Source organism: Oncorhynchus nerka, linkage group LG2, assembly GCF_034236695.1.
Source record: "Oncorhynchus nerka isolate Pitt River linkage group LG2, Oner_Uvic_2.0, whole genome shotgun sequence".
Lineage (NCBI taxonomy): Eukaryota > Metazoa > Chordata > Actinopteri > Salmoniformes > Salmonidae > Oncorhynchus > Oncorhynchus nerka.
Genome location: NC_088397.1, coordinates 64,710,473 through 64,735,712, shown reverse-complemented (window position 1 = coordinate 64,735,712; position 25,240 = coordinate 64,710,473). Strand labels below are relative to the sequence as shown.

General features: G+C 43.4%; 1 protein-coding gene across 1 annotated transcript; it reads left to right on the top strand.

The window, feature by feature from the left end:
- Nucleotides 1-4,218: 4,218 nt before the first annotated feature.
- Nucleotides 4,219-21,706, top strand: LOC115139750 (ATP-dependent 6-phosphofructokinase, muscle type-like). Its single transcript, XM_029677491.2, has 23 exons — nt 4,219-4,274; nt 4,374-4,478; nt 8,083-8,156; nt 10,533-10,610; nt 11,388-11,577; nt 12,515-12,680; nt 12,763-12,807; nt 13,066-13,174; nt 13,326-13,421; nt 13,883-13,975; nt 14,175-14,300; nt 14,458-14,522; nt 14,615-14,678; nt 14,835-14,981; nt 17,156-17,226; nt 17,424-17,511; nt 17,735-17,887; nt 18,426-18,590; nt 18,719-18,780; nt 18,915-19,026; nt 20,311-20,410; nt 20,645-20,750; nt 21,126-21,706. Exons 2-23 carry the CDS (start codon nt 4,388-4,390, stop codon nt 21,277-21,279), a joined length of 2,355 nt encoding a protein of 784 aa, XP_029533351.1. The 5' UTR covers nt 4,219-4,274; nt 4,374-4,387; the 3' UTR covers nt 21,280-21,706.
- The last annotated feature ends 3,534 nt before the right edge of the window (nt 21,707-25,240 follow it).

Here is a 25,240-nt window from a genome sequence, read left to right as displayed (position 1 = left end):
CCTTATTGCAAACAGGATGAATACTTTGGTTGATGATTTATACTCTTACTTTTGATACTTAAGTACATTTAAAACCAAATACTTTTAGATTTTTACTCAAGTAGTATTTTACTGGGTGACTTTTACTTTTACTTGAGTCATTTTCTTTTAAGGTATCTTTGCTTTTACTTAAGTGTGAAAATGGGATACTTTTCCCACACCTGGCTGTGTGTCAACATTACAGGCTGCTGGTGGTGGTGTGATGGTGTGGGGTGTGTTTTCATGGCACACATTGGGCCCCTCGATAAATGTGGAGCAACATTTGAATGCCACAGGATATCTGAACATCATTGTCAATCAGGTGCATCTTTTCATGGCAGCAGTGTATGGACAGTACCCTGCCTATGTACCCTGATTATGTCACGCCCTGACCTTAGAGATCCTTTTATGTCTCTATTTTGGTTTGGTCAGGGCGTGAGTTGGGGTGGGCATTCTATGTTGTGGGTTCTATGATTTCTATTTCTGTGTGTTTGGCCGGGTGTGGTTCTCAATCAGAGGCAGCTGTCTATCGTTGTCTCTGATTGAGAACCATACTTAGGTAGCCTTTTCCCACCTGTGTGTTGTGGGTAGTTGTTTTTCTGTTTTGTGTCTTTCTGCACCAGACAGAACGGTTTTGGTTTTGTTCGTTGTTTTTTTGTTAAGCAGTGTTCAGTTCAAATAATAAAGATGAACACGTACCACGCTGCACCCTGGTCCTCCACTCCTTCCAACAGCCGTTACAGATTAGCTGTGTTCGTTTCAACTGAGCTATCATGTCAACACATTTAGACATTGATCAGCTTCCATACTTATTTGCATAGACTACCTAAATAATATTGAATAGTTGAAAACAGTGGAGGCTGGTGGGAGGAGCTATAGGAGGAAAGGCTAATTTTATTGGCTGGAATGGAATTAATGGAACTGTATCAAACATATGGAAACCACATGTTTGACTTTGTTCCATTAATTCAATTCCAGCTTTTACAATGAGCTTATCCTCCTTTAGTTTATCCCACCACCCTCCTAATTGAAAGTAAGTCTAACTTTTCTTACACAAGCTGTATGTGAAAGTAAAAGTGAGGTTGGGTTTATGTAGGCTAAATTGACATCTGATTTGCCCAAATGCCTATGAGCATGGTGAAATTATTAATTACACTTTGGATGGTGTATCAGTACACCCAGTCACTACAAAGATACAGGTGTGCTTCCTAACTCAGTTGCCGGAGAGGAAGGAAACCGCTCAGGGATTTCACCATTAAGCCAATGGTGACTTTAAGGCACCAATGTTGTACTGGACTGTCATTCAGTCTGTTGCACTGCACAATTTGTGTCAGCCTATTTCTTCCTCTTTCATCAATGACCTGTTTTTGACCACTGGCCTGCCGTTGGCTGGATGTCCTTTGGGTGGTGGACCATTCTTGATCCACATGTAAAACTGTTGAGTGTTAAAAAACAGCAGTATTGCAGTTCTTGACACACTCAAACCAGTGTGCCTAGCACCTACTACCATACCCTGTTCAAAGGCACTTAAATATTTTGTCTTGCCCATTCACCCTCTGAATGGCACATATACAATATCCATGTCTCAATTGTCTCAAGGCTTTAACATCCTTCTTTAACCTGTCTCATCCCCTTCATCTACACTGATTGAAGGTGACATCAATAAATGGTCATAGCTTTCACGTGGATTCACCTGGTCAGTGTATGTCATGGAAAGAGCAGGTGTTCCTGGTGTTTTGTACACTCAGGATGAATATAGGATGACAAATATATCAGCAGGATGCAATTTCAACATATACATAGTTCTAATGATTATTGGATTGATGTAGCAACCTGTTACATCAATCCAAGTCATTGCATTTAAGTTTAAGTTTTACCCTAATTTCAATGTTTACAACGCGGATTGAAATGAGATGAAAACTGTACTGGTTGATGACTTTTTGCTAATCCAAATGTGTATTCCACATAGATTCCACGTCACAATAGGTTGACTAATGACGTTGAAACAATTCAACCAGTGGGTTTATTCTTCCGGGGGATTGCAACATTCAGCAGGCTATCTGATTGAAAGCATTAGTCATGGCATTAGATAGTTAGTTAACATTTAGGAAAAATAGATAACTTAATTATGACTATTGGAGATGTATATTTATGCATGCATTTAGAACATTTAAATTATTTTATTGCTAGCTGCTTTAATGTTTTAATCACGTATTATAAAAGTCGAATTTACAATCATGGATCAGAGATAGAACATTTGAAAAAGTCAGACAGATCAACATCAGAGTGCTATTGCTGGTTATCTGTTGTTCTTAAACACTGCAGGTGGAAATACGTTTTCATGTTCTGATGGAACAGCAGATGAGGTGTCCACTAACCATGGCCTGCTATCAACACAGGAGGATTGTGAGTTCAACATTTATCAAAGACATTCATTTATGCTTCAATTGATAGTAGTTTGATATGAGGGTACCCATACACTTTCAATACAGTACACTCAAGTTCATTCTCAATGAAGATCTTTATTCCAACAAACTCACTGTATCTTCCCAAACCACTGTTGTCCATGGTATGTTGTTGATAGGCTCAGTGTAGTCTTGGAGAACCTATTCTGTGATTGCTGCTTACCAAGCTTTTTTGATTGTACACTGTGCATGAAGGCACATGCTGTGACGGTGGTTGGTTTTATATTTAGTTTAGAGTCGAGAGTGGTGTGTGTTGCATGTGTGTATATGTATTTGCTTGTATGAGTACTACCACTGCTCTGTGTGTATTTTTGGTTTTACCATCCTTGTAGGGACCAGAGGTCCTCACAAGGATAGTAAAACAAGGAAAATTGCCTTAGGGGTTAGGGCTCGCACAAATCACACCAAATGTGGACCCAGTGTTCATCTCCCTATCATTCAGCGCACTGTGTTTTCATTCGATTCTACTTGTAAAATTGGTGCTCACTCGGTTTCGCAAGTTATGTTCAGAGGTGCTAACGCTATTGTGTGTCTGAGCCCTTAAGGTTAGGAGTTAGGGTTATGGGTTTGGGATTAGGGTTAAGGTTAAGGTTAGATTTAGGGTTAGGGGAAAATAGGATTTTGAATAGAAATCAATTGCTTGGTCCCCACAAGGATAGTAAAAAAAAACATGTTTTTGTATGTGTGTATGTGCGCGTGTGTGCGCGTGCACACAAGTGTACGTGTGTGTGGTGTGTGAATGCACAAGTGGGCGTGAGAGGTTGTGTGTGTTCACACTCTCTCATCAGTGGTGGAAAAAGTACCCAACCGTCATACTTGAGTGAAAGTAAAGAAACCTTAATAGAAAATGACTCAAGTAAAAGTGAATGTTACGCAGATTTAAAATACACTTAAGTATCAAAAGCAAAAGTAAAAGTATTAATCATTTCAAATTCCTTATATTAATTTACGTAAAGCCAGGGGCAGACTCCAAAATTCAGACATCATTTACAAACGAAGCATGTGTGTTTAGTGAGTCTTCCAAATCAGAGGTGGTAGGGATGACCAGGGATGTTTGGTTGATAAGTGTGTGAATTTGACTATTTTCCAGACCTCAAAATGTAACAAGTACCTGAGTGCCAAGTCTAGGTCCAAAAGGCTCCTTAATAGCTTCGGCCCCAAGCCGTAAGACTGCTGAACAATTCATCAAATGGCCCCCCGGACTATTTGCATTGACCCCCCCCCACCCTTTGTTTTTACACTGCTGTTACTCACTGTATATTATCTATTCATAGTCACTTTACCCCATCTACATGTACGAATGACCTCGACATACCTGTACCCCAGCACATTGACTCGGTACCGGTACCCCCTGTATATAGCCTCATTGTTATTTTATTGTGTTACTTTTTAAATTTTTTACTTTAGTTTATTTAGTAAATATTCTATTTTCTTTACTGCATTGTTGGTTAAGCACTTGTAAGTTAGCATTTCACGGTAAGGTCTGTTGTGTTCGGCGCATGTGACAAATAAAATGAGATTTTAAGTACTTTCGGGTGTCAATGAAAATGTATGGAGTAAAAAGTATAATATTTTCTTAAGGAATGTAGTGAAGTAAAAGGTGTCAAAAATAGAAATAGTCGAGTACAGAAACCCAAAAAAAACGTTGAAAGTATTTTTACAACACTGGCTCTCATCACGCACGTGCCTCAGATTCCTGTCAAGCAGGGGGGGGGGTTAAACTGTGCCCCCCTGTCCCATTCAGTCACTTTCCTAGTCAGGCAGGCAGAGAGAGTGAGAGGAGAGAAAGAGGTGAGAGGAGAGAGACACTCTACTGCATTAAACCACACACTATAGGCTAGGCTAATCCTTCTCTGCCATCTTGTCTTTCTCTGCCTTCTCCATTCATAGGCAGATCCAGGACCATGGCACATCATGAAGCACCCCATAAAGACCCCAGAAAGATGGGCATCGGCCGCTCCATCGCCGTGCTGACCTCCGGAGGCGATGCCCAGGGTGAGTGGGACGGTCGAGGGCAGGGGGGTTCCAGGGGACTGGTAGGGGGAAGCTACAGCTCCAAGGGCATGGGAAATATGAGGGAGGACAGACAGCCCAGAGGCTTGTTGGTAATCTGCAGGTGGCTGAGTCGGGCCAGAGTAATATCAGTATTTGGGAACAGTTCCCATTTGCATGTAGCAGCAGCAAACTGTGAGGCGTTTTACTTCAAGTCAACAATTCCCATAATTCACGCTCAGAGCTCTCAGAGGCTCTCATGGAATTTGGAGTAGGAAAACAATAGATTATAGGGAGTTAAAGTAAGAAGTGATTTGTAAATATAATTTGTGCTGTTCAAAGTCATGGCTGTACTTCAGGGGGGTGCATAGACTGACTGTACTACAGAAATGCATTGATTTTTGTTCAAAGTGAAGTGTGTCACAGCACATATGTACTGTATCAACTAATAGAAAGCATGCCTCTTATTCTTGTAGTTTGAAGTCCAACTGTTGACAGGGTGGTTCAGTCACAGTTACAGTCCCACAGTTTGCCACACCCACTACTAAATAAACTGTAATGATTGTAGAATGAGGAGTTCTGATATTAAAATGATATGTTGTCACACTGTTGAACATATGAGATGTATTACATGTATGACATGGCACGTAAAGACCCCTCCTCTTGGTTGTCACCAAGATATCTTATCACATGGAAAGGGCAACGTGAAATCTTCCATCCAAGGTTTCCAGGGTCACCGGAGCATTCACACTTGTTCACTACTCCCCACAAATTAAAAATCATTGGATTGGTGTAGGCATGGCTAGAGGGAGTTTCCATAAACCAGTCATTTTGTTTTAAATCAATCAATGGAAGAGAACAAGTACACACTTTGGGAGAAAGGAAAGATTATTAGGACATCCCAGAAGCCTTCCCCCTGACCTTTAGCTGGATGATAAATACCTCCCCTTGGAACTTTGGGATGTCTGCCGCTGACCACATATGACCATATGTCAGGGAGCTGTCTGTCTGAACTTTACATCATTATGGAGCTGGGTGGCTCTTGTCGGCTAGACGTTAATCCAAGGTTCTCTCTCTCTTTCTGTTGTTTATTCTATTTCTAAACACCCTGGCTGCTCTGTTCTTTAAATATTCACCCGTATCTTTATCTTTCCTCTATTTCCCTCTCAATCTCTCAGTGTCTGTTGGAGGGGGGTAATTTTAGAGGGGTGACCTTTCTGTCATATGACATGGAGAGGTGGAGGAGGAGGAATAGTGAAGTGTGCCACCCCTCTTCCACCTATTTTTTTACTCCATGCATGTTGAAAGGGGAGACACTCTTGCCACCTCAACAGACACACTATCCACATGTGTTGCCCTTTAGACTGGAGCTGGTGTTTTGAGACAATGAGCTGGTGAAATGCACCTCTCTCCCCTGTCTGTCCTGTCTCCCCTGTCTCTCCTGTCTGCATTACTTTCCCTGTCTGCCCTGTCTCTCCTGTCTTTCCTGTCTGCCTTACTCTCCCTGTCTGCCTTACTCTCCTTGTCTGCCCTGTCTCTCCTGTCTGTCCTGTCTGCCTTGTCTGCCCTGTCTCTCCTGTCTGTCCTGTCTGCCCTGTCTATCCTGTCTGTCCTGTCTGCCTTGTCTGCCCTGTCTCTCCTGTCTGCCTTACTCTCCCTGTCTGCCTTACTCTCCCTGTCTGCCTTGTCTGCCCTGTCTCTCCTGTCTGTCCTGTCTGCCTTGTCTGCCCTGTCTCTCCTGTCTGTCCTGTCTGCCCTGTCTATCCTGTCTGTCCTGTCTGCCTTGTCTGCCCTGTCTCTCCTGTCTGCCTTACTCTCCCTGTCTGCCTTGTCTGTCCTGTCTGCCTTGTCTGCCCTGTCTGTCCTGTCTCTCCTGTCTGCCTTACTCTCCCTGTCTGCCTTGTCTGTCCTGCCAGTTCAGTGACACAGAGACATAGGCAGTTACATTCCAACTACATGTCCAGGAGAGCTTAAAAGTGCATTGTCATTCCAATTGTGTGAATGTGACAGGAGAACTCTTCAGTGTTCCACTATGCTATGGTTCCTCTCAGCCATATATGACGATCAGGGGCCCAAGTTATTCCTGACCATGTGAACTCACAGTCAAGCCCTACACGGGCATGCATTTTAAGCCTGAACCCTACCCTCTTGACCCTAGTACAAGATTATCATCATGATCGGGTACATGTACATGCTTATTTGATGTTCAGTAAAATCACAAAAATTAGACAAGTCTGTTAAGAATGAAGTGATAGAGTAAAGAGATACCAGCTGTTATGAGGGTTTAACCTTGTCTGGGGTCCTGAACTGTTATTTAGCCCATTTAGCTTCCATATAAACCAGTCACTCTGGTACTAATGTGGCTGGCCCCTGGTGTTTCCTATATACACTGAACAACAATAGAAACACAACATGTAAAGTGTTGGTCCTATGTTTCATGAGCTGAAATAAAAAATCCCATAAATTGTCTCTAAGCACAAAAATAGTATTTCTCTCAAATGTTGTGCACAAATTTGTATACATCCCTGTTGGTGAGCATTTCTCCTTTGCAAAGATAATCCATCCATCTGACAGGTGTGGCACATCTAGAAGCTGATTAACATCATGATCATTACACAGGTGCATCTTGTGCTGGGGACAATGAAAGGCCACTCTAAAATGTGCAGTTTAGTCACACAACGCAATGCCACAGATCTCTTGAGGGAGCATGCAAGTGGCATGCTGACTGCAGGAATGTCCACCAGAGCTGTTGCCAAATAACTCAATGTTCATTTCTCTACCATAAGCTGTTTTAGAGAATTTGGTAGTACGTCGAACTGGCCACACAACCACAGACCATGTGTATGGTGTTGTGTGGGCGATGATTTTCTAATGTCAACGTTGTGAACTGAGTGCCCCATGTTGGGGTTACAGTATGGTATGGACAGGCATTAGCCAGGGACAATGAATACAATTGCATTTTATCAATGGCAATTTGAATGCACAGAGATACTGTACCATGACAAGATCCTGAGGCCCAAGGATCTGTACACAATTCCTGGAAGCTGAAAATGTCCCTATTATTTTATGGCCCGCATACTCACCAGACATGTCACCCATTGAACATGGTTGGGATGCTCTGGATTGACGTATACAACAGTGTATTCCAGTTCCCGCCAATATCCAGCAACATCGCACAGTCATTGAAGAGGAAAGGGACAACATTCCACAGGCCACAATCAACAGCCTGATCAATTATATGCAAAGCAGACGTGTCACGCTGCATGAGGCAAATGGTGGTCACACCAGATACTGACTGGTTTTCTGATTCATGGCCCTACCTTTATTGTAAGGTAACTTTGACCAACAGATGCATATCTGTATTCCCAGTCATGTGAAGTCCATAGATTAGAATTTATTTCAATTGACCAATTTTCTGTAACTCAGTAAAATCTTTGAAATTGTTGCATGTTACGTTTATATTTTTGTTCAGTATAATTATGCATATGTCAAATTTTTAGCACACAGCATGAAAGCTTAATCACAATGTGTTGTGCGTCATAGTTCAAAACCACCTGTGCAGGTGGGACTGTGTCAGTGATATTTAAACAACCATTCTGTGCTACAGGTATGAATGCTGCTGTGAGGGCCACAGTCAGAATGGGCATCTACACTGGGGCCAAGGTCTACTTCGTTCATGAGGTTAGTACCTGACTTGTATCCACCCCATCTCATCTACTATTTCATGTTACCCATACTCTATTATTGTCTATAACTGTTAAAGGTCCAATGCAACCTCACTGTGACTGTTTTCAATTAAAATTGTGAAAATAAACAAAAATAACTTTTTTAGCAAAGAGCAATTTCTCAAGCAAGAATTTTGCTGGGACTGTCTGGGAGTGGTCTGAGTGGGGAGGGGAAAACTGAAAACTAGCTGTTATTGGCAGAAAGTTTTGGACCTCTCTTTCTTATTGGTCTATTAACTAATTAACCACCTGGTGATGTCACCAGGCAGGCCAAAACTCCATCCCACCACAACAGGCTGAAATTTCAGGCAGTCTTCACAAAAAGCTCATACAATAAAAGTACATTATCATAATTTTCACAATTTCACATTATTATTGCAACCTCGTAGTGTGGAAAATGAAATATAGAGTACCAGTCAAAAGTTTGGACACACAAAGGTATTTCTTTATTTGTACTATTTTCTACATTGTATAATAATAGTGAAGACATCAACACTGTGAAATACCACATATGGAATCATGTAGTTACCAAAAAAGTGTTAAATCAAAATATATTTTACATTTGAGATTCTTCAAAGTTGCCACCCTTTGCCTTGATGACAGCTTTGCACACTCTTGGCATTCTCTCAACCAGCTTCATGAGTCACCTGGAATGTCACCTGGAATGCATTTCAATTAACAGGTGTGCCTTGTTAAAAGTGAATTGGTGGATATTCTTTCCTTCATAATGCGTTTGAGCCGATCAGTTGTGTTGTGACAAGGTAGGGGTGGTATACAGAAGATAGCCCCAAGTCCATATTATAGCAATAACAGCTCAAATAAGCAAAGAGAAATGTCAGACCATCATTACTTAAATACATGATGGTCAGTCAATCTGGAAAATGTCAAGTTTCTTCAAGTGCAGTCGCAAAAACCATCAAGCGCTATGATGAAACTGGCTGTTATGAGGACCGCCACAGGAAAGGAAGACCCAGAGTTATCTCTGCTGCAGAGGATAAGTTCATTAGAGTTAACAGCCTCAGAAATCATCCATTAACTGCACCTCAGATTGCAGCCCAAATAAATGCTTCACAGAGTTAAATTAACAAACACATCTCAATATCAACTGTTCAGAGGAGACTGTGTGAATCAGGCCTTCATGGTCAAATTGCTGCAAAGAAACCCCTACTAAAGGACACCAATAAGAAGAACAGACCTGCTTGGGACAAGAAACATGAGCAATGGACATTAGACAGGTGGAAATCTGTCCTTTGGTCTCATGAGTCCAGATTTGAGATTTTTGCATCCAACCACCATGTCTTTGTGAGACGCAGAGTAGGTGACCAGATGATCTCCGCATGTGTGGTTCCCACCGTGAAGCATAAAGGAGGACGTGTGATGGTGTAGGGGTGCTTTGCTGGTGACACTGTCAATGATTTATTTAGAATTCAAGGCACACTTAACCAGCATGGCTACCACAGCATTCTGCAGCGATACACCATCCCATCTGGTTTGCGCTTAGTGGGACGATGACCCAACACACCTCCAGACTGTGTAAGGGCTGTTTGACCAAGAAGGAGAGTGATGGAGTGCTGCATCAGATGACCTGACCTCCACAATCACCCGACCTCAACCCAATTGAGATGTTTTCGGATGAGTTGGACCACAGAGTGAAGGGAAAGCAGCCAACAAGTGCTCAGCATATGTGGGAACTCCTTCAAGACTGTTGGAAAAGCATTCCAGGTGACTACCTCATGAAGCTGATTGAGAGAATGCCAAGAGTATGCAATCATCAAGGCAAAAGGTGGCTACTTTGAAGAATCTATAATATAAAATATATTTTGATTTGTTTAACACTTTTTTGGCTACTACATGATTCGTTGTGTGCTATTTCATTTTTTTTTTTAAATTGTAGAAAAATTTTAAAAATAAAGAAAGATCCTTGAAAGAATAGGTGTGTCCAAACCTTTGACTGGTACTGTATATAAAACACTGGAAAATCCCATTTTGACTGCACTGGGCCTTTAAATAATACAGATTACAATGGGGGTACTTCGACTTGCGCCTCAAACTCCACAGCGCTGCAGGATTTACTACTCCATGGTACTTAATTGACTGAGTAATGTTATTGCCCAGAGATTCCATCTACCCGGTGTCTCAAGTTTCAATCAATCCCTGATTAGAGGGAATAGGATGTAAACCAGCAGTGCGAAAGGGCGATGTTACTTTCAATTTTCCATGCCCTACCATACCTTAACGTAAAGGTCTGTCAGATAAGCCACCTCAGTTACCCTGGGTTTCACCTTAGATACTCCCACGACTGCGAGTGACAGGTTTGTGTCTTCGTCTCCAGGGTTACCAGGGTCTGGTGGATGGAGGTGACAACATCAAACTTGCCACCTGGGAGAGTGTGTCTATGATGCTGCATCTGGTGAGCACACATATTGTATACAGTATACACACACACTCACCCACACAAAATCACATGCATAGACAAAAAGCATGCTTGCACACACTCACACTCATTCACCACATGCATTCATAGACACACGTGTATATAGACACACAGACACTCCCAAAAACACGCAAGCACATGCATGACACATACATACGCATGTGCACACACACACACACACACACACACACACACTCACTCTCCAATTACCTCCACCCTCACACTGTCTTGAGCTCTCCTTAGTTCCTAACCAAATGTAACCTTTCAGTGAAGGACATGGAATCTGTCCTCTGTAACTCAAGCTGGTCCTAGACCAGTGACCCTCTGGCCAGGAGGAACTAATCAAATGTCAGAGTTCACTGGATTTAATGGGCTTCAGAAGGAGAGGTTGGGGTTTCATTTTCCTCCTTTCCTTTCTCTCTCTCCATTCTCTCTCTCTCTCTTCTCTCTCTCTCGCTCCCTCTCTCTCTCTCTCTCTCTCGCTCTCTCTCCCTCTCTTTTTGTGGTGTTTTTAGTGTAGAGGATGGCTCATTAAAGTAAGACAAAAAGTATCTCCCTCTCTCACACATACACACACTATATTCATAACCACAATCTCTCTCATCCCCCTCTATAACCCACATCCTTTCCTTCTCTACTTCCTCCTCCATCTCTCCCTCTTTTTTAGCCCAACTGAATGTGTTCTGTTGGCAGACTATGTGGGTTCTGTTTGTGTCATTCACTGATCCCGCCCCGTCTACTGTCTCTTCTCAGGGTGGAACTGTGATTGGCAGTGCCCGCTGTATGGACTTCAAAGAGAAGTGGGGACGTCTGAAGGCCGCCTGCAACTTGGTCAAACTGGGCATCACCAATCTGTGTGTGATCGGCGGTGATGGCAGCTTGACTGGTGCTAACCAGTTCCGTACAGAGTGGAGCGAGCTGCTGGCTGACCTGACAAAAGGGGGTGAGATACCTGGGTCACCAAAAATACTACATTACCCAGCAACCTTCACTCAAAAGCACCCAACTACTATAAAATTGAATGTAACCCACTACTACAACCAGTCACGTTTTAGATGATCAAATCAAATTTCAAATCAAATTGATTTATATAGCCCTCTTAGATCAGCTGATATCTCAGTGCTGTGCAGAAACCCAGCCTAAAACCCCAAACAGCAAGCAATGCAGGTGTAGATGCAAGGTGGCTAGGAAAAATTCCCTAGAAAGGCCAAAACCTAGGAAGGAACCTAGAGAGGAACCAGGCTATGAGGGGTGGCCAGTCCTCTTCTGGCTGTGCCAGGTGGAGATTATAACAGAACATGTCCAAGATGTTCAAATGATCATAAATGACCAGCATGGTCAAGTAATAATAATCACAGTAGTTGTCGAGGGTGCAACAGGTCAGCACCTCAGGAGTAAATTCCATAGCCGCAGGCAGAACAGTTGAAACTGGAGCAGCAGCACGGCCAGGTGGACTGGGGACAGCAAGGGGTTATCATGCCAGGTAGTCCTGAGGCATGGTCCTAGTTCTTTATATTTTCTGGGTCAAGGTTTGGCTTTTTCAAGAGAGGCTTTATTACTGCCACTTTTAGTGAGTTTGGTACACATCCGGTGGATAATCCTAAAAGGAGGGGATTAGGTTATCATTCCTTATGATCTAAAAGCCTAAACTGTTCCATATGTGGCTCCTTATAGTGTACTTTAATGCCTCCTTGTGGATCCAAGTAATTTATCCAAAGTGACTTACAGTAGTGCTTGCATTTCTTTTCAAATGGGTGGCCCCAGCTGGCATCAAGCCCACGACCTGGGTGTTGCAAGGGCTATGTTCTACCAACTGAGCCACACAGGCTGTAGTGTATTAAATGTGAGAGTTGTCTTCTAGTTTGTGTGTCTACCACCAGGAAAGATCTCAGCGGAGGAAGCTAATCGTTCTTCTCATCTCAACATCGTGGGCATGGTGGGCTCTATCGACAACGACTTCTGTGGCACTGACATGACCATCGGCACCGACTCCGCCCTGCACCGCATCATAGAGGTGGTTGACGCCATCACGACTACTGCACAGAGGTACACACATAACACACACACACACCAATATTAAGGCATTTGTGAACATGAGTAAATCTCTTTCACTTTTTTCTGTTGACAGTCACCAGAGGACCTTTATCCTGGAGGTGATGGGCAGACACTGCGGGTGCGTGCCTGACTGTGTGTGTGTGTGTGTGTGTGTGTGTGTGTGTGTGTGTGTGTGTGTGTGTGTGTGTGTGTGTGTGTGTGTGTGTGTGTGTGTGTGTGTGTGTGTGTGTGTGTGTGTGTGTGTGTGTGTGTGTGTGTGTGTGCCTATGTACGTGCCTGTGCGTGCCTGTGTGTGTGCGTGCCTACGTACGTGCCTGTGCGTGCCTGTGTGTGTGCATGCCTGTGTGTGTATTAACATTAATCTCTGTCTCCACAGCTACCTGGCCCTGGTGACTGCTCTGGCCTGTGGTGCTGACTGGGTGTTCATCCCAGAAATGCCCCCAGAGGAAAACTGGGAGGAACATTTGTGCAAAAGATTGATTGCGGTACCACACCTCCTGTCCTTCTCCCTCTATCCCTCTATTCTTCTATCCCTCAATCCTTTCTCCACGTCTTCTGATTGAGCATCTCTTTGACCCTCTCTCTTCCTCATATACTAACACACAAAACAACGCTCTCTCTCCGTTTCTCTCTCAGCAAAGGGGGCGTGGTTCTCGTCTGAACGTCATCATTCTGGCAGAGGGAGCCCAGGACCGTAACCAGAAACCCATCACCTGTGACCAAGTCAAAAATGTGAGATATGACATCCCCCAGTCAGTAGAAGCTGGCCCTAACCTCTGAAACAGGCTGAGATGGCGGTGATGAAGAGGGCTCGTGTATTGCTAGTTCCTGCTCTACTCTTCTTTTTTATGGCCCAATTTTTTTATTATTACTTTGCTTGCTATACTTATGCAAAAACATTAATTATATTCTACCGAGCCATTTACTTTATGTTTGTATTCTTTTATTATTTATTATTGTTGTTGCATTGTCCAGAAGGAACCTGCAAGTAAGCATTTCGTTGGATACCATGTTCATTCCGTATATACAGTATGACTAATAAAACTTGAAACGTGGCCCAAATGGCATTTTATTCCCAATATAGAGAATGGGATGCAGGCACAGATCCCCTAATGGTTAAGGTTATAACGGGCTAGCGTAATGTGATCTGACAGAGGACTGATGCTGTAATTTCTCTGTGTCACTCTATACAGCTGGTATCCAAGAAACTTGGCTTCGACACCCGTTCCACAATCCTGGGACACGTACAGAGAGGTGGCACCCCCTCTGCTTTTGACAGAATCCTGGTAATCCATCTGTCTGTCACCACTTTTTGTCTGTCAATCAGTCTGTCTCTGCCTGTATTATTTTCACTCTGTTGTCTAATCTTTCTTGACCTTCAGGGTCATTATATAGTGCCTGCAATGTCCCTGTAATGATAATCAATCCTTTATTCATGAATTAATGAATTAATTCTCTCTCTCTCTCTCTCTTTCTGTCCCCCAGGGTAGCAGGATGGGTGTGGAGGCTGTGATGGCTCTGTTGGAGGCCACCCCAGAAACCCCAGCCTGTGTTGTCAGTCTTTCCGGGAACATGGCCGTCAGGCTGCCTCTCATGGAGTGTGTCCAAGTGGTGAGCTATACACCTACGCCACATCTAACTGTTATATTTCCTCTCTTATTGTTGATAAATCACCTTTATTATCTACAGAGAGTTCTATTTCCTATCTAACATTTTCATTCTCTCCTCGCTCCATTACCCCCTTCCTCCCTCTCTCTCTTTCTCTCAGACTAAAGATGTGACCGTAGCTATGACGGAGGGGAGATTTGAAGATGCTGTAAAGCTCAGGGGAAAGTGAGCCTTTTACTTGGCTTCTTTTATTCCTTTATTTGCGCTTCGAGATAAAAAAAAACGTTGGTCATTTTCTTTTCACTGTCTGTTTGTAGGAGCTTTCAGAATAACTGGGACACATACAAAATGCTGGCTCACGTGACCCCCCCAGAAATGAAGGTGAGCAGCATTTCCTTTTTCTTGCTGTCTTGGTCACGTGTTTGGGCAACTGGTTGCACATTTGAAGGCGTTATAGGGCTTTTTTCCCACAGTGTAGTTCTTATAATCATGTTGCGCCCAAAATACATCCTCTCTCTCCTGTTCTCCCACTCTCAGAGCAACATCAACATTGCCATTATAAATGTGGGCGCCCCCTGTGCTGGGATGAATGCAGCAGTGCGTGCAGCTGTCAGGGTCGGTATCATCCAGGGACATCAGATGCTAGCTGTACATGACGGCTTTGACGGCCTGGCTAACGGACAGGTGGGTCATTCCCCCTGTGGATTTCCTGTAGTGGACAACTTGTTCAAACTGTTAGGAGTCACTGGGTGCATCCCAATAATATCTCCTATCTCTTGAAGGGTGCACTCCTTCACTACTTCCCACAAATCGTAGAGCCTGATTCCAATTTAGGACATTTCTTTCACACACCTTTCCTATGCACTTCTCAGTGAACGAGTGTAATGGGCTTTGCAGGCGTGGTTCCCTTGCACACGCTGAATACATTTCATTCAAGTGCTGAAATCCCTTCCACTTGCTGGCAAACAAATGTTCTTTTTGAGTTTTCATTCAATAACATTTTCAGTACATTTATCTTAAGCCATCCCTTTCAATACGGTGTGCCTTTTAGTTATAATTTTGTCAACAGACTCACTAGAATATATCGAGAGAACGGGTTCAGAATATTAGGGCCCGATGAAAGAAAGCCATCTAAATATATGCAGATTCCTCTCCGTTTCAGCATCAATTGGTAGGGAAAAATGTTTGTAGATTATTTAGGGTTAGGAAAGTATTTATGAATCATAAAAAAACAGTTTTGGAGAGCTTTTACGCACAAAAGAATAGTGTACAATATTAGTGTCACGGCCTTCGAAAGAAGTGGACCAAAGTGCAGCGTGGTGAGCATACATTTTCCTTTTTATTTAAAATGTCGCCAACAAAACAACAAATGAAGAAACAACCGTGAAGCTTACAAGGCTATAGTGCCACTAACAAAGATAACTTCCCACAAATAACAAAGGGAAAAAGGCTACCTAAGTATGATTCCCAATCAGAGACAACGAATGACAGCTGTCCCTGATTGAGAACCATACCCGGCCAAAACAAAGAAATACAAAAACATAGAAAATAGAACATAGAATGCCCACCCAAATCACACCATGACCAAACCAAAATAGAGACATAAAAAGATCACTAAGGTCAGGGCGTGACAATTAGGCTATACTCTCGTTTGTTGCCTGCGCTAACTAAGGAACTGTGTGATGGCACCGTCAAGTTTTGCGCCATGTGTCAGGTTCAAACTGTTATGGCTTGGTCTGTGCTCCGAACGAGTTAATTAGCCTACATGTCATGTTTATATTATCAACTGTTACTAATGATCCTCAGCAACAACCACACGGCAGTGACGGCGTTTACAGAGGAAGCAAATGAAGGTAAACGAAACAATGGAATTAAATGGAATGATAATGTAGTCTATACCGACTGAAGAGAACTAACAGTAAATTAGCAGTGTAATATGTGTTGTTATTAGGCCTACTGACAGTCGATACTGATACTGTCTAATATTCAACATGATAGAAATAGGAAGCAGAGAAAGTCAGGGGTGCCTATAATTAAGACAATCAAGAGTGCCCATTCCTCCAACTTAAAAGGCCGTACAATTAAAATTCTGCGTAATGGCACATCATTTCAACTTTACTGGGGGAAAGTTGATATGTTGATGTGCTTTAGTTTGCTGCCATATGACTGGTTTCATATTTGTCTCCAGCCATTAGAAGGTCAAATATATCTATAACAAGTGTCATTTATATTTACAATTCCCTTATCCAAACAGATTACTCATTTACCCATCTATTTTCAATAGCTCTTATCAAGTTGTAAATGACAGAGCATGGAGAATGGTGTTATTTATATTGTAAAAAAATTAAGTAGTTGCTTTTTCCACTTGGAACCGGTAGGTTCACTAGACCTTATTCATGGTTTTCTGGCACATAAAGGGGGTGGAATTATTAGGGAATTAAGTCAAGGTCAGAATATGGTGTGTCTGTACACACACCTCCACCACATCTTCATATATTTGATCCCAACCAAAATGAATAGCAGGTGAATAGCACACTATTCTCATGCTTAAGTTCAAGGTCAGAAAAGGCATAGAGAGAAAAGTGCATAAAAAGGGAATTTACGCACTCTTAACTCGGGTCAGAATCGGGGCCTTAAAGCATTGGATTGGTGGAGGCCTGGGCTAGTGGAGGTTTCCACCATTTTCTTATACTACGTAATCATTTCCTTTAAATTCAGCAAAGGGAAGTGAACAAGTGACATCCTCAGGAACATCAGTTCATTGCCAAGTTGTTGGACAGCTCAACACAAATGACACACACGCATGTGCACACGCACGCACAAACATATCATACTCATCTCTCTTTCCCCTTCTCCAGATTGAGCCTATCATCTGGGCTCAAGTGGGTGGATGGACTGGGAAGGGAGGGTCCAATCTCGGTACCAAGAGGTGAGACATCTCCACAGAGCACACACACCACTATGTAGTGCCTCGAGGTCTTCCTGACCATGTGACCTGTCCAGGAAAAGCTAAAAGTCACATGTTTAGGATGAACACAAGGCCCTAATTATAGGAATAGAAGCTTCTGTTGACAGATTAACCAGATGATCACATTTAACTCTCTGTTTCTCCTCTCTGGTGTGAAGACACCTGCCAGGTAAAAACATTGAGCAAATCAGCCTGAACATTACCAAGTTCAACATCCATTCTCTGATCATCATCGGAGGCTTTGAGGTGAGGATCAAGGGGTTGGATTAGAGAGAGTGTTATGATGGTTCACTGGCCCACCGTCATGACACTTCATAGAATCGGTCCTTAAAGTATAAGTGTACAAATATTCTTGATTGAACATATTCATTAAGCATAAGCACTATAGTTGACAAACTATTAGTATCATGAATATTGTCATGTCTGTTGATGCCTAATCCAGATGTTGATGCCGTTGTCTCCTTGTCAGGCGTATCTGGGTGGTCTGGAGCTGGTGACAGCCAGGGAGATGTACGAGGAGCTGTGTATCCCCATGGTGGTCATTCCCGCCACCGTCTCTAACAATGTTCCTGGATCGGACTTCAGCATCGGAGCTGACACCGCCCTTAACACCATCACCATGGTCAGACATATCCTGATGCTTCGTCACTTTACCCTGCCTTTATGTGCATATCTAACTCAAATACTTCATACCTCTGCACATTGATCTGGTACTTATACTCCCTGTATATAGATTCATTCTGTGTATTTTATTCCTCTTGTGTTACAATGTATTTTATTTACTCTGCACCGTTGGGAAGGACTCCCAATAAGCATTTCACGGTAAAGTCTACACCCATTTAATTCAGCGCATCTGACAAATAACATTTGATTTGACACACACACGATGTACCCCAGATACACACACGCAGGCAAACACACACACACACACACACACACTCACACACACACACACACACACACACACACACACACACACACACACACACACACACACACACACACACACACACTGTACCCCAGATACTCACATGCAGACAAACTCACACAAACACACTGTACCCCATACACACAAAGGTTTAAATACACATATGACAATACCCAGACACACATCCCTCCTCATACTTGCCCCTCTCTCTTTCTCTTCTTTCCTCTGTCAGACTTGCGACAGGATAAAGCAGTCTGCTGCTGGCACTAAGAGGAGAGTGTTCATCATTGAGACCATGGGGGGATACTGCGGTTACTTAGCAACCATGGCTGGCTTGTCATCTGGGGCTGATGATGCCTACATCTATGAAGAGCCTTTCCATATCCGTGACCTAGAGGTCAGAGGCCATATTCAGAATAACACAGATGGATGGATAGATTATGTGGTATATTTCAGATATATCCCAAAAAATGGGGACCTTGGGCTGTTGAATCATGGTTTTACTGTTGTATTGTTTTATTGTAGCTGAACGTGGAGCATCTGATAGAAAAGATGAAGACCTCAGTGAAGAGAGGCCTCATTCTCAGGTGGGTGTGCTCTCCTCAAAAACACATCCTTGCCTGATATCTCTCAGATATTATCATTCTCTTGTTTCTCTTGTTACTACAACTAACAAATGATGGATTGTCTTATAATAATACCGCCCTCCTCCTGCCCACAGGAACTCTAATGCCAATGAGAACTACACCACACAGTTCCTCTACAACCTGTACTCAGAGGAGGGAAAGGGCACGTTCGACTGCAGGATGAATGTCTTAGGACACATGCAGCAGGTCTGATGGATGCTTCTTCTAGCTGTTTCATGGACTCAACTCTAAACCTGTAGATAATATTTCTGAAGTAATATAAGGATTCCAGGGTTTTTTTTTATCATAAAGGGGCTTAGGTGGTGGGTGTGGCAGGGGCGTGGCAGGGAGTCTGCAGGGGGCGTGGCAGGGGCGAGGCAGGGGGTGTGGCAGGGAGTGTGGCAGGGGTGTGGCAGGGGGCGCAGCAGGGAGTGAGGCAGAGGGCGTGGCAGGGGGTGTGGCAGGGGCGCAGCAGGGAGTGAGGCAGAGGGCGTGGCGGGGGTGAGGCAGGGGGCGTGGCAGGGAGTGTGGCAGGGGGTGTGGCAGGGGGTACTGTTGGCCCTTGGTTGCATTTTAGAGATCAAAATATATACTGTTAAATGTATTTTTTAAATGTTTTTATTATATTTTCCCTGACTGTCAAATTTTTATTTGGTGATTGTTAGTTCTTAAAGATAAAAAACAAAAAAAAAAAAAAAATATATATATATATATATATATATATAGGTCCATTATCTTTTCCACATACTTTATATCTGGTTTTAGTTGTTTTAGTTAATACCGAAAGTGTTTTTCTCATCCCTAAAATGTTTTGTACACTGAGTTCCTAATATTGAGTTGCCTTTTGCCCTCAGAACAGCTTCCTTTCGTCTGGCATAGACTACACAAGGTGTCGAAAGCCTTCCAAAGGGATGCTGGCCCATGTTGATTCCAGTGCTTCCCACAGTTATGTCAAGTTGGCTGGATGTCCTTTGTTTGGTGGACCATTCTTGATACACACATAAACTGTTGAGTGTGAAATCCCAGGCAACGTTGTAGTTCTTGACACACTCAAACTGGTGTGCCTGGCCCCTACTACCATACCCTGTTCAAAGGCACTTACATCTCTTGTCTTGCCCATTCACTCTTTGGTGCTCTTTGGTGCATTCAACTGTGTCAAGGCTTAAAAAATCTTCTTTAACCTTTCTCCTCCCCTTCATCTACACTGATTGAAATGACATCAATAAGGGATCATAGCTTTCACCTGGATTCACCTGGTCAGTCTATGTCATGGAAAGAGCAGGTGTTCTTATGTTTTGTACACTCAGTATATATATATATATATATTATATTTTTTTCCCTGGAATCAATTTATGTATATGCTCAAATGGGAATACCTCTCTCTATCTCTCTCACAATCTATCTATATATCTTTCTCTCTCCCCCACTCTCTCTTGCTCTCTTGCTCTCTCTCTCAATGTCTCTCTCTCTTTCTCTGTGTCTCACCACCAGGGTGGAACCCCCAGCCCCTTTGACAGGAATTTTGGTACCAAGATGGGATCCAAGTCTGTCCTGTGGCTGACTAACAAGCTGAAGGAGTGCTACAGACACGGTGAGGATCATTGACACGCCGGACCAAATGTCTTCAAGCATATGGAATTGACTTAATTTCTTCGATCACCTCAATACTTTTTCCATCAAGAAGCACAATGTCTTCATAACTTGCTCCTCTGACTACTATTGTCCTGCCATGAGAGAGGAGCTGGATAAATCCCATACAAACAGGTCTGGGATCAGCCAGGCTACTGCCCTCCTATACTGATGCTGGCCCTCTTTGTGTCCCCAGGACGTATCTTTGCCAACATGCCAGACTCAGCCTGTGTGCTGGGCATGAAGAAGAGATCCCTGGTCTTCCAGCCCCTGGCTTCCCTCAAGGACGACACTGACTTTGAGTAAGTCCTAGTCATCCCTCTGTTTCCACACTTCCTTTCTCTCCTCCTTCTCCCTCCTGTTTGTGACTATTCTTTATGCGTTCCACATTGAGTTCAATTGGGGTTTACTGACGACCAATGGTAGTTAAGTTGAAAGTGCTGTTGTCTGGAAGTCTATGCCAATCCATTTAGAACCATCAAATGTTTCTTTGAACAGATTGCTCACAGAAAGCCAGCCCAGGTTCCTTCTAGCATTTCCCTTGTTTTTTTCCCTCTATTTCCTGTTTTCTTCCTCTGATCCCTTTGTCCTCCTCCTCACTCCCCTCTTCCACCACCCTGTCTTCTCTCTCCTCCCCCTCTTCTCCCTCACTCCACCCTTCCCTCCTCCCTCCATAGGCACCGTATCCCAAAGACAGAGTGGTGGCTGAGGCTAAGGCCCATCCTGAAAATCCTGGCCAAATATGACACTGTGGAAATGGACACCTCTGAGGTGGCTGCCATGGAGCACGTCATCAAGAAGACAGGCCTAGTCAAGGGGGGCAAAATGTAAACACACAAATAAACACACACATATAAACACAACCTCACATAAACACATACATACCGACCCTTGGTATTGCATCTCGGCCCACCCACTCCTATGAAGAGAAAGGGATGGTAACAGTCAACCATTCAGTCAACAGATGTGTGTATCATCTCAGTGTAGTCCTAGTGGTTATGAGGAAGAGACTGTACATACAGTTTGTTGTGTGGAGCTTTGAACTGTTCTACATCACAGAAGTCATTCTACACCATTCTACAGAAACCCTGCAACAATACTGTGCAGATCTCTCAGTGGAGTCAGTCTAACACTTTTATCTCAAAGCCACAAAAACACTCTCGGTGTGCTGTTTCCTGTGTCTGGCTCACTGCTTTCTCCCCTATTTGTATGGCAGAACAGAAGACTTCTTTCTTGCATTGAAACTGAACTAATTAATTAAACTCTGCTTCATTTCTGGAGGTTTTATTTGTTTTTTTGCTACACACATGACATGATAAAAGATCATGTCAAATTTACTATGTTTAATGAATATTGAATATTTAGTGATAAAATAGTAACAATGTATTGCATAGAAAATGTGACAAATTTTGTGGGGCTTTTTATCACAATAACTTACATAGTCTTTTATTAAATTATGCCTAATAGGCTGACTAAGTACAGCCAACCCAAATAATACAATTGTTATGAATTTAGTAATTGAACAAATAAAAAATGTAAGGTATGAGTTCAAAAATGCTGAAAAGGCTAAATGTTCTTAGGCTGATTGGTAACAATGATGATGATGATGACTGACAGAAGAGATGAAGACCGTGGCACCTGCTAGTGCAAGGTCTCCTGGTTTCTATGAGTCATGAAGCTTAACCATTACCATTTCCCTCTTTACTCTTTCTCCTTCAGTTACAAATGTTATAAAGTGTACCAAACGTGTGTGTACACAATATGATGACTATCTAACTACAGGTAGTCTCCCAGCCAGTCAGAAAGGTTGCACTAAGTCTGTGGTTTGTGCTAGTCAACGTCTGCTCCATTTCAGAGCCAGACAGGTCAACTTCCTTCCCAGAACATGTGCTGTGTGTGTATGTATGAGAGAGACAGCGAGAGAAAGAGAGCATATCTTGGATGAGGCCCATAGATATGGGTCTGTAATGCCCAAAAGCCAAGTTCAAAGCAGGCCTTGAAATGTATGAGTGTAATGTATGTAAAGTAGGTGGATGAGCAGCTTTTTTTAAACGTTGGGTATAGTTGTGGATGAGTAAGAACACTGAACAAAAATATAAATGCAACATGCAACAATTTCAAAGATTTTACTGAGTTATATAAGGAAATCAGTCAATATAAATAAATTAATTAGGACCTAATCTATGGATTTCACATGACTGGGAATACAGATATGCAATTGTTTGGTCAAAGATACCTTACAAAAAAAATGCAAGGGGGCCTCCCGAGTGGCACAGCATTCTAAGGCACTGCATCTCAGTGCTAGAGGCATCACTACAGACCTGGGTTTGATCCCAGGCTGTATCACAATTGGCCCAGGGTTGTCCGGATTAGGGGATGGTTTGGCTGTGGGGTTTTACTTGGCTCATTGCGCACTAGCGACTCCTTGTGGCGGGCCGGCGCCTGTAGGCTGACGTCGGTTGTCAGTTAAACAATGTTTCCTCCGACACATTGGTGCGGCTGGCTTCCGGGTTAAACGGGCGGATGTGAAGAAATGCGGTTTGGCGGGTCATGTTTCAGAGGATGGATGATTCGACCTTCACCTCCCGAGCCCGTTGAGGATTTGCAGCGATGATACAAGATCGACATTGGGGAGAATATACAACAACAACAAAAATATAATAAATAAAAATAAGTAGGGGTGTGGATCAGAAAACCAGTTAGTGTCCGGTGTGACCACCATTTGCCTCATGCAACGCGACACTTCAAATCAAATCAAAGTTTATTTGTCATGTGCGCTGAGACCTTACAGTGAAATGCTTACTTACAGGCTCTAACCAATAGTGCAAAAAAGGTATTAGGTGAACAATAGGTAGGTAAAGAAATAAAACAACAGTAAAAAGACAGGCTATATACAGTAGCGTGGCTATAAAAGTAGTGAGGCTACATACAGACACTGGTTAGTCAGGCTGATTGAGGTAGTATGTACATGTAGATATGGTTAAAGTGGCAATGCATATATGATGAACCGAGACTAGCAGTAGCGTAAAAGAGGGGTTGGCGGGTGGTGGGTGGGACACAATGCAGATAGCCCGGTTAGCCAATGTGCGGGAGCACTGGTTGGTCGGCCCAATTGAGGTAGTATGCACATTAATGTATAGTTATATGTATAGTGACTATGCATATATGATAAACAGAGAGTAGCAGCAGCGTAAAAAGAGGGGTTGGTGGAGGCACACAATGCAAATAGTCCGGGTAGCCATTTAATTACCTGTTCAGGAGTCTTATGGCTTGGGGGTAAAAACAGTTGAGAAGCCTTTTTGTCCTAGACTTGTCACTCGGTACCGCTTGCCATGCGGTAGTAGAGAGAACAGTCTATGACTGGGGTGGCTGGGGTCTTTGACAATTTTTAGGGCCTTCCTCTGACACCGCCTGGTGTAGAGGTCCTGGATGGCAGTGATGTACTGGGCCATAAGCACTACCCTCTGTAGTGCCTTGCAGTCAGAGGCCGAGCATTTGCCGTATCAGGCAGTGATGCAACCGGTCAGGATGCTCTCGATGTTGCAGCTATAGAACCTTTTGAGGATCTCAGAACCCATGCCAAATCTTTTTAGTTTCCTGAGGGAGAATAGACTTTGTCGTGCCCTCTTCACGACTGTCTTGGTGTGTTTGGACCATTCTAGTTTGTTGTTGATGTGGACACCAAGGAACTTGAAGCTCTCAACCTGCTCCACTACATCCCCGTCGATGAGAATGGGGGCATGCTTGGTCCTCCTTTTCTTGTAGTCCACAATAATCTCCTTAGTCTTGGATACGTTGAGGGATAGGTTGTTATTCTGGCACCACCCGGCCAGGTCTCTGACTTCCTCACTATAGGCTGTCTCGTCGTTGTTGGTGATCAGGCATACCACTGTTGTGTCATCTGCAAACTTTATGATGGTGTTGGAGTCATGCCTGGCCATGCAGTCGTGGGTGAACAGGTTGTACAGGAGGGGACTGAGCACGCACCCCTGGGGAGCTCCAGTGTTGAGGATCAGCGTGGCAGATGTGTTGCTGCCTACCCTCAAGCACCTGGGTGTGGCCTGTCAGGAAGTCCAGGATCCAGTTGCAGAAGGAGTCCCATGATCCTTAGCTTAGTGATGAGCTTTGAAGACACTATGGTGTTGAACGCTGAGCTGTAGTCAATGAATAGCATTCTCACATAAGTGTTCCTTTTGTCCAGGTGGGAAAGGGCAGTGTGGAGTGCAATGGAGATTGCATCATCTGTTGATCTGTTTGGGCGGTATGCAAATTGGAGTGGGTCTAGGGTTTCTGGGATAATGGTGTTGATGTGAGCCATTACCAACCTTTCAAAGCACTTCATGGCTACGGACGTGAGTGCTACGGGTCTGTAGACATTTAGGCAGGTTGCATGTCCTTTGCATAGAGTTGATCAGGCTGTTGATTGTGGCCTGTGGAATGTTGTCCCACTCCTCTTCAAAGGCTGTGCGAAGTTCCTGGATATTTGTGGGAACTGAAACACGCTGTCATACACGTCAATCTAGAGAATCCCAAACATGTTCAATGGGTGACATGTCAGGTGAGTATGCAGGCTATGGAAGAAATGGGACATTTTCAGCTTCCAGGAATTGTGTACAGATCTTTTCGACATGGGGCCTGCATTATCATGCTGAAATATGACATGATGGTGGTGGATGAATGGCACAACAATGGGCCTCAGGATCTCATTCCGGTATCTCTGTGCATTCAAATTTCCATCAATAAATATAATTGTGTTCGTTGTCCGTAGCTTATGCCTGCCGCTACCATAACC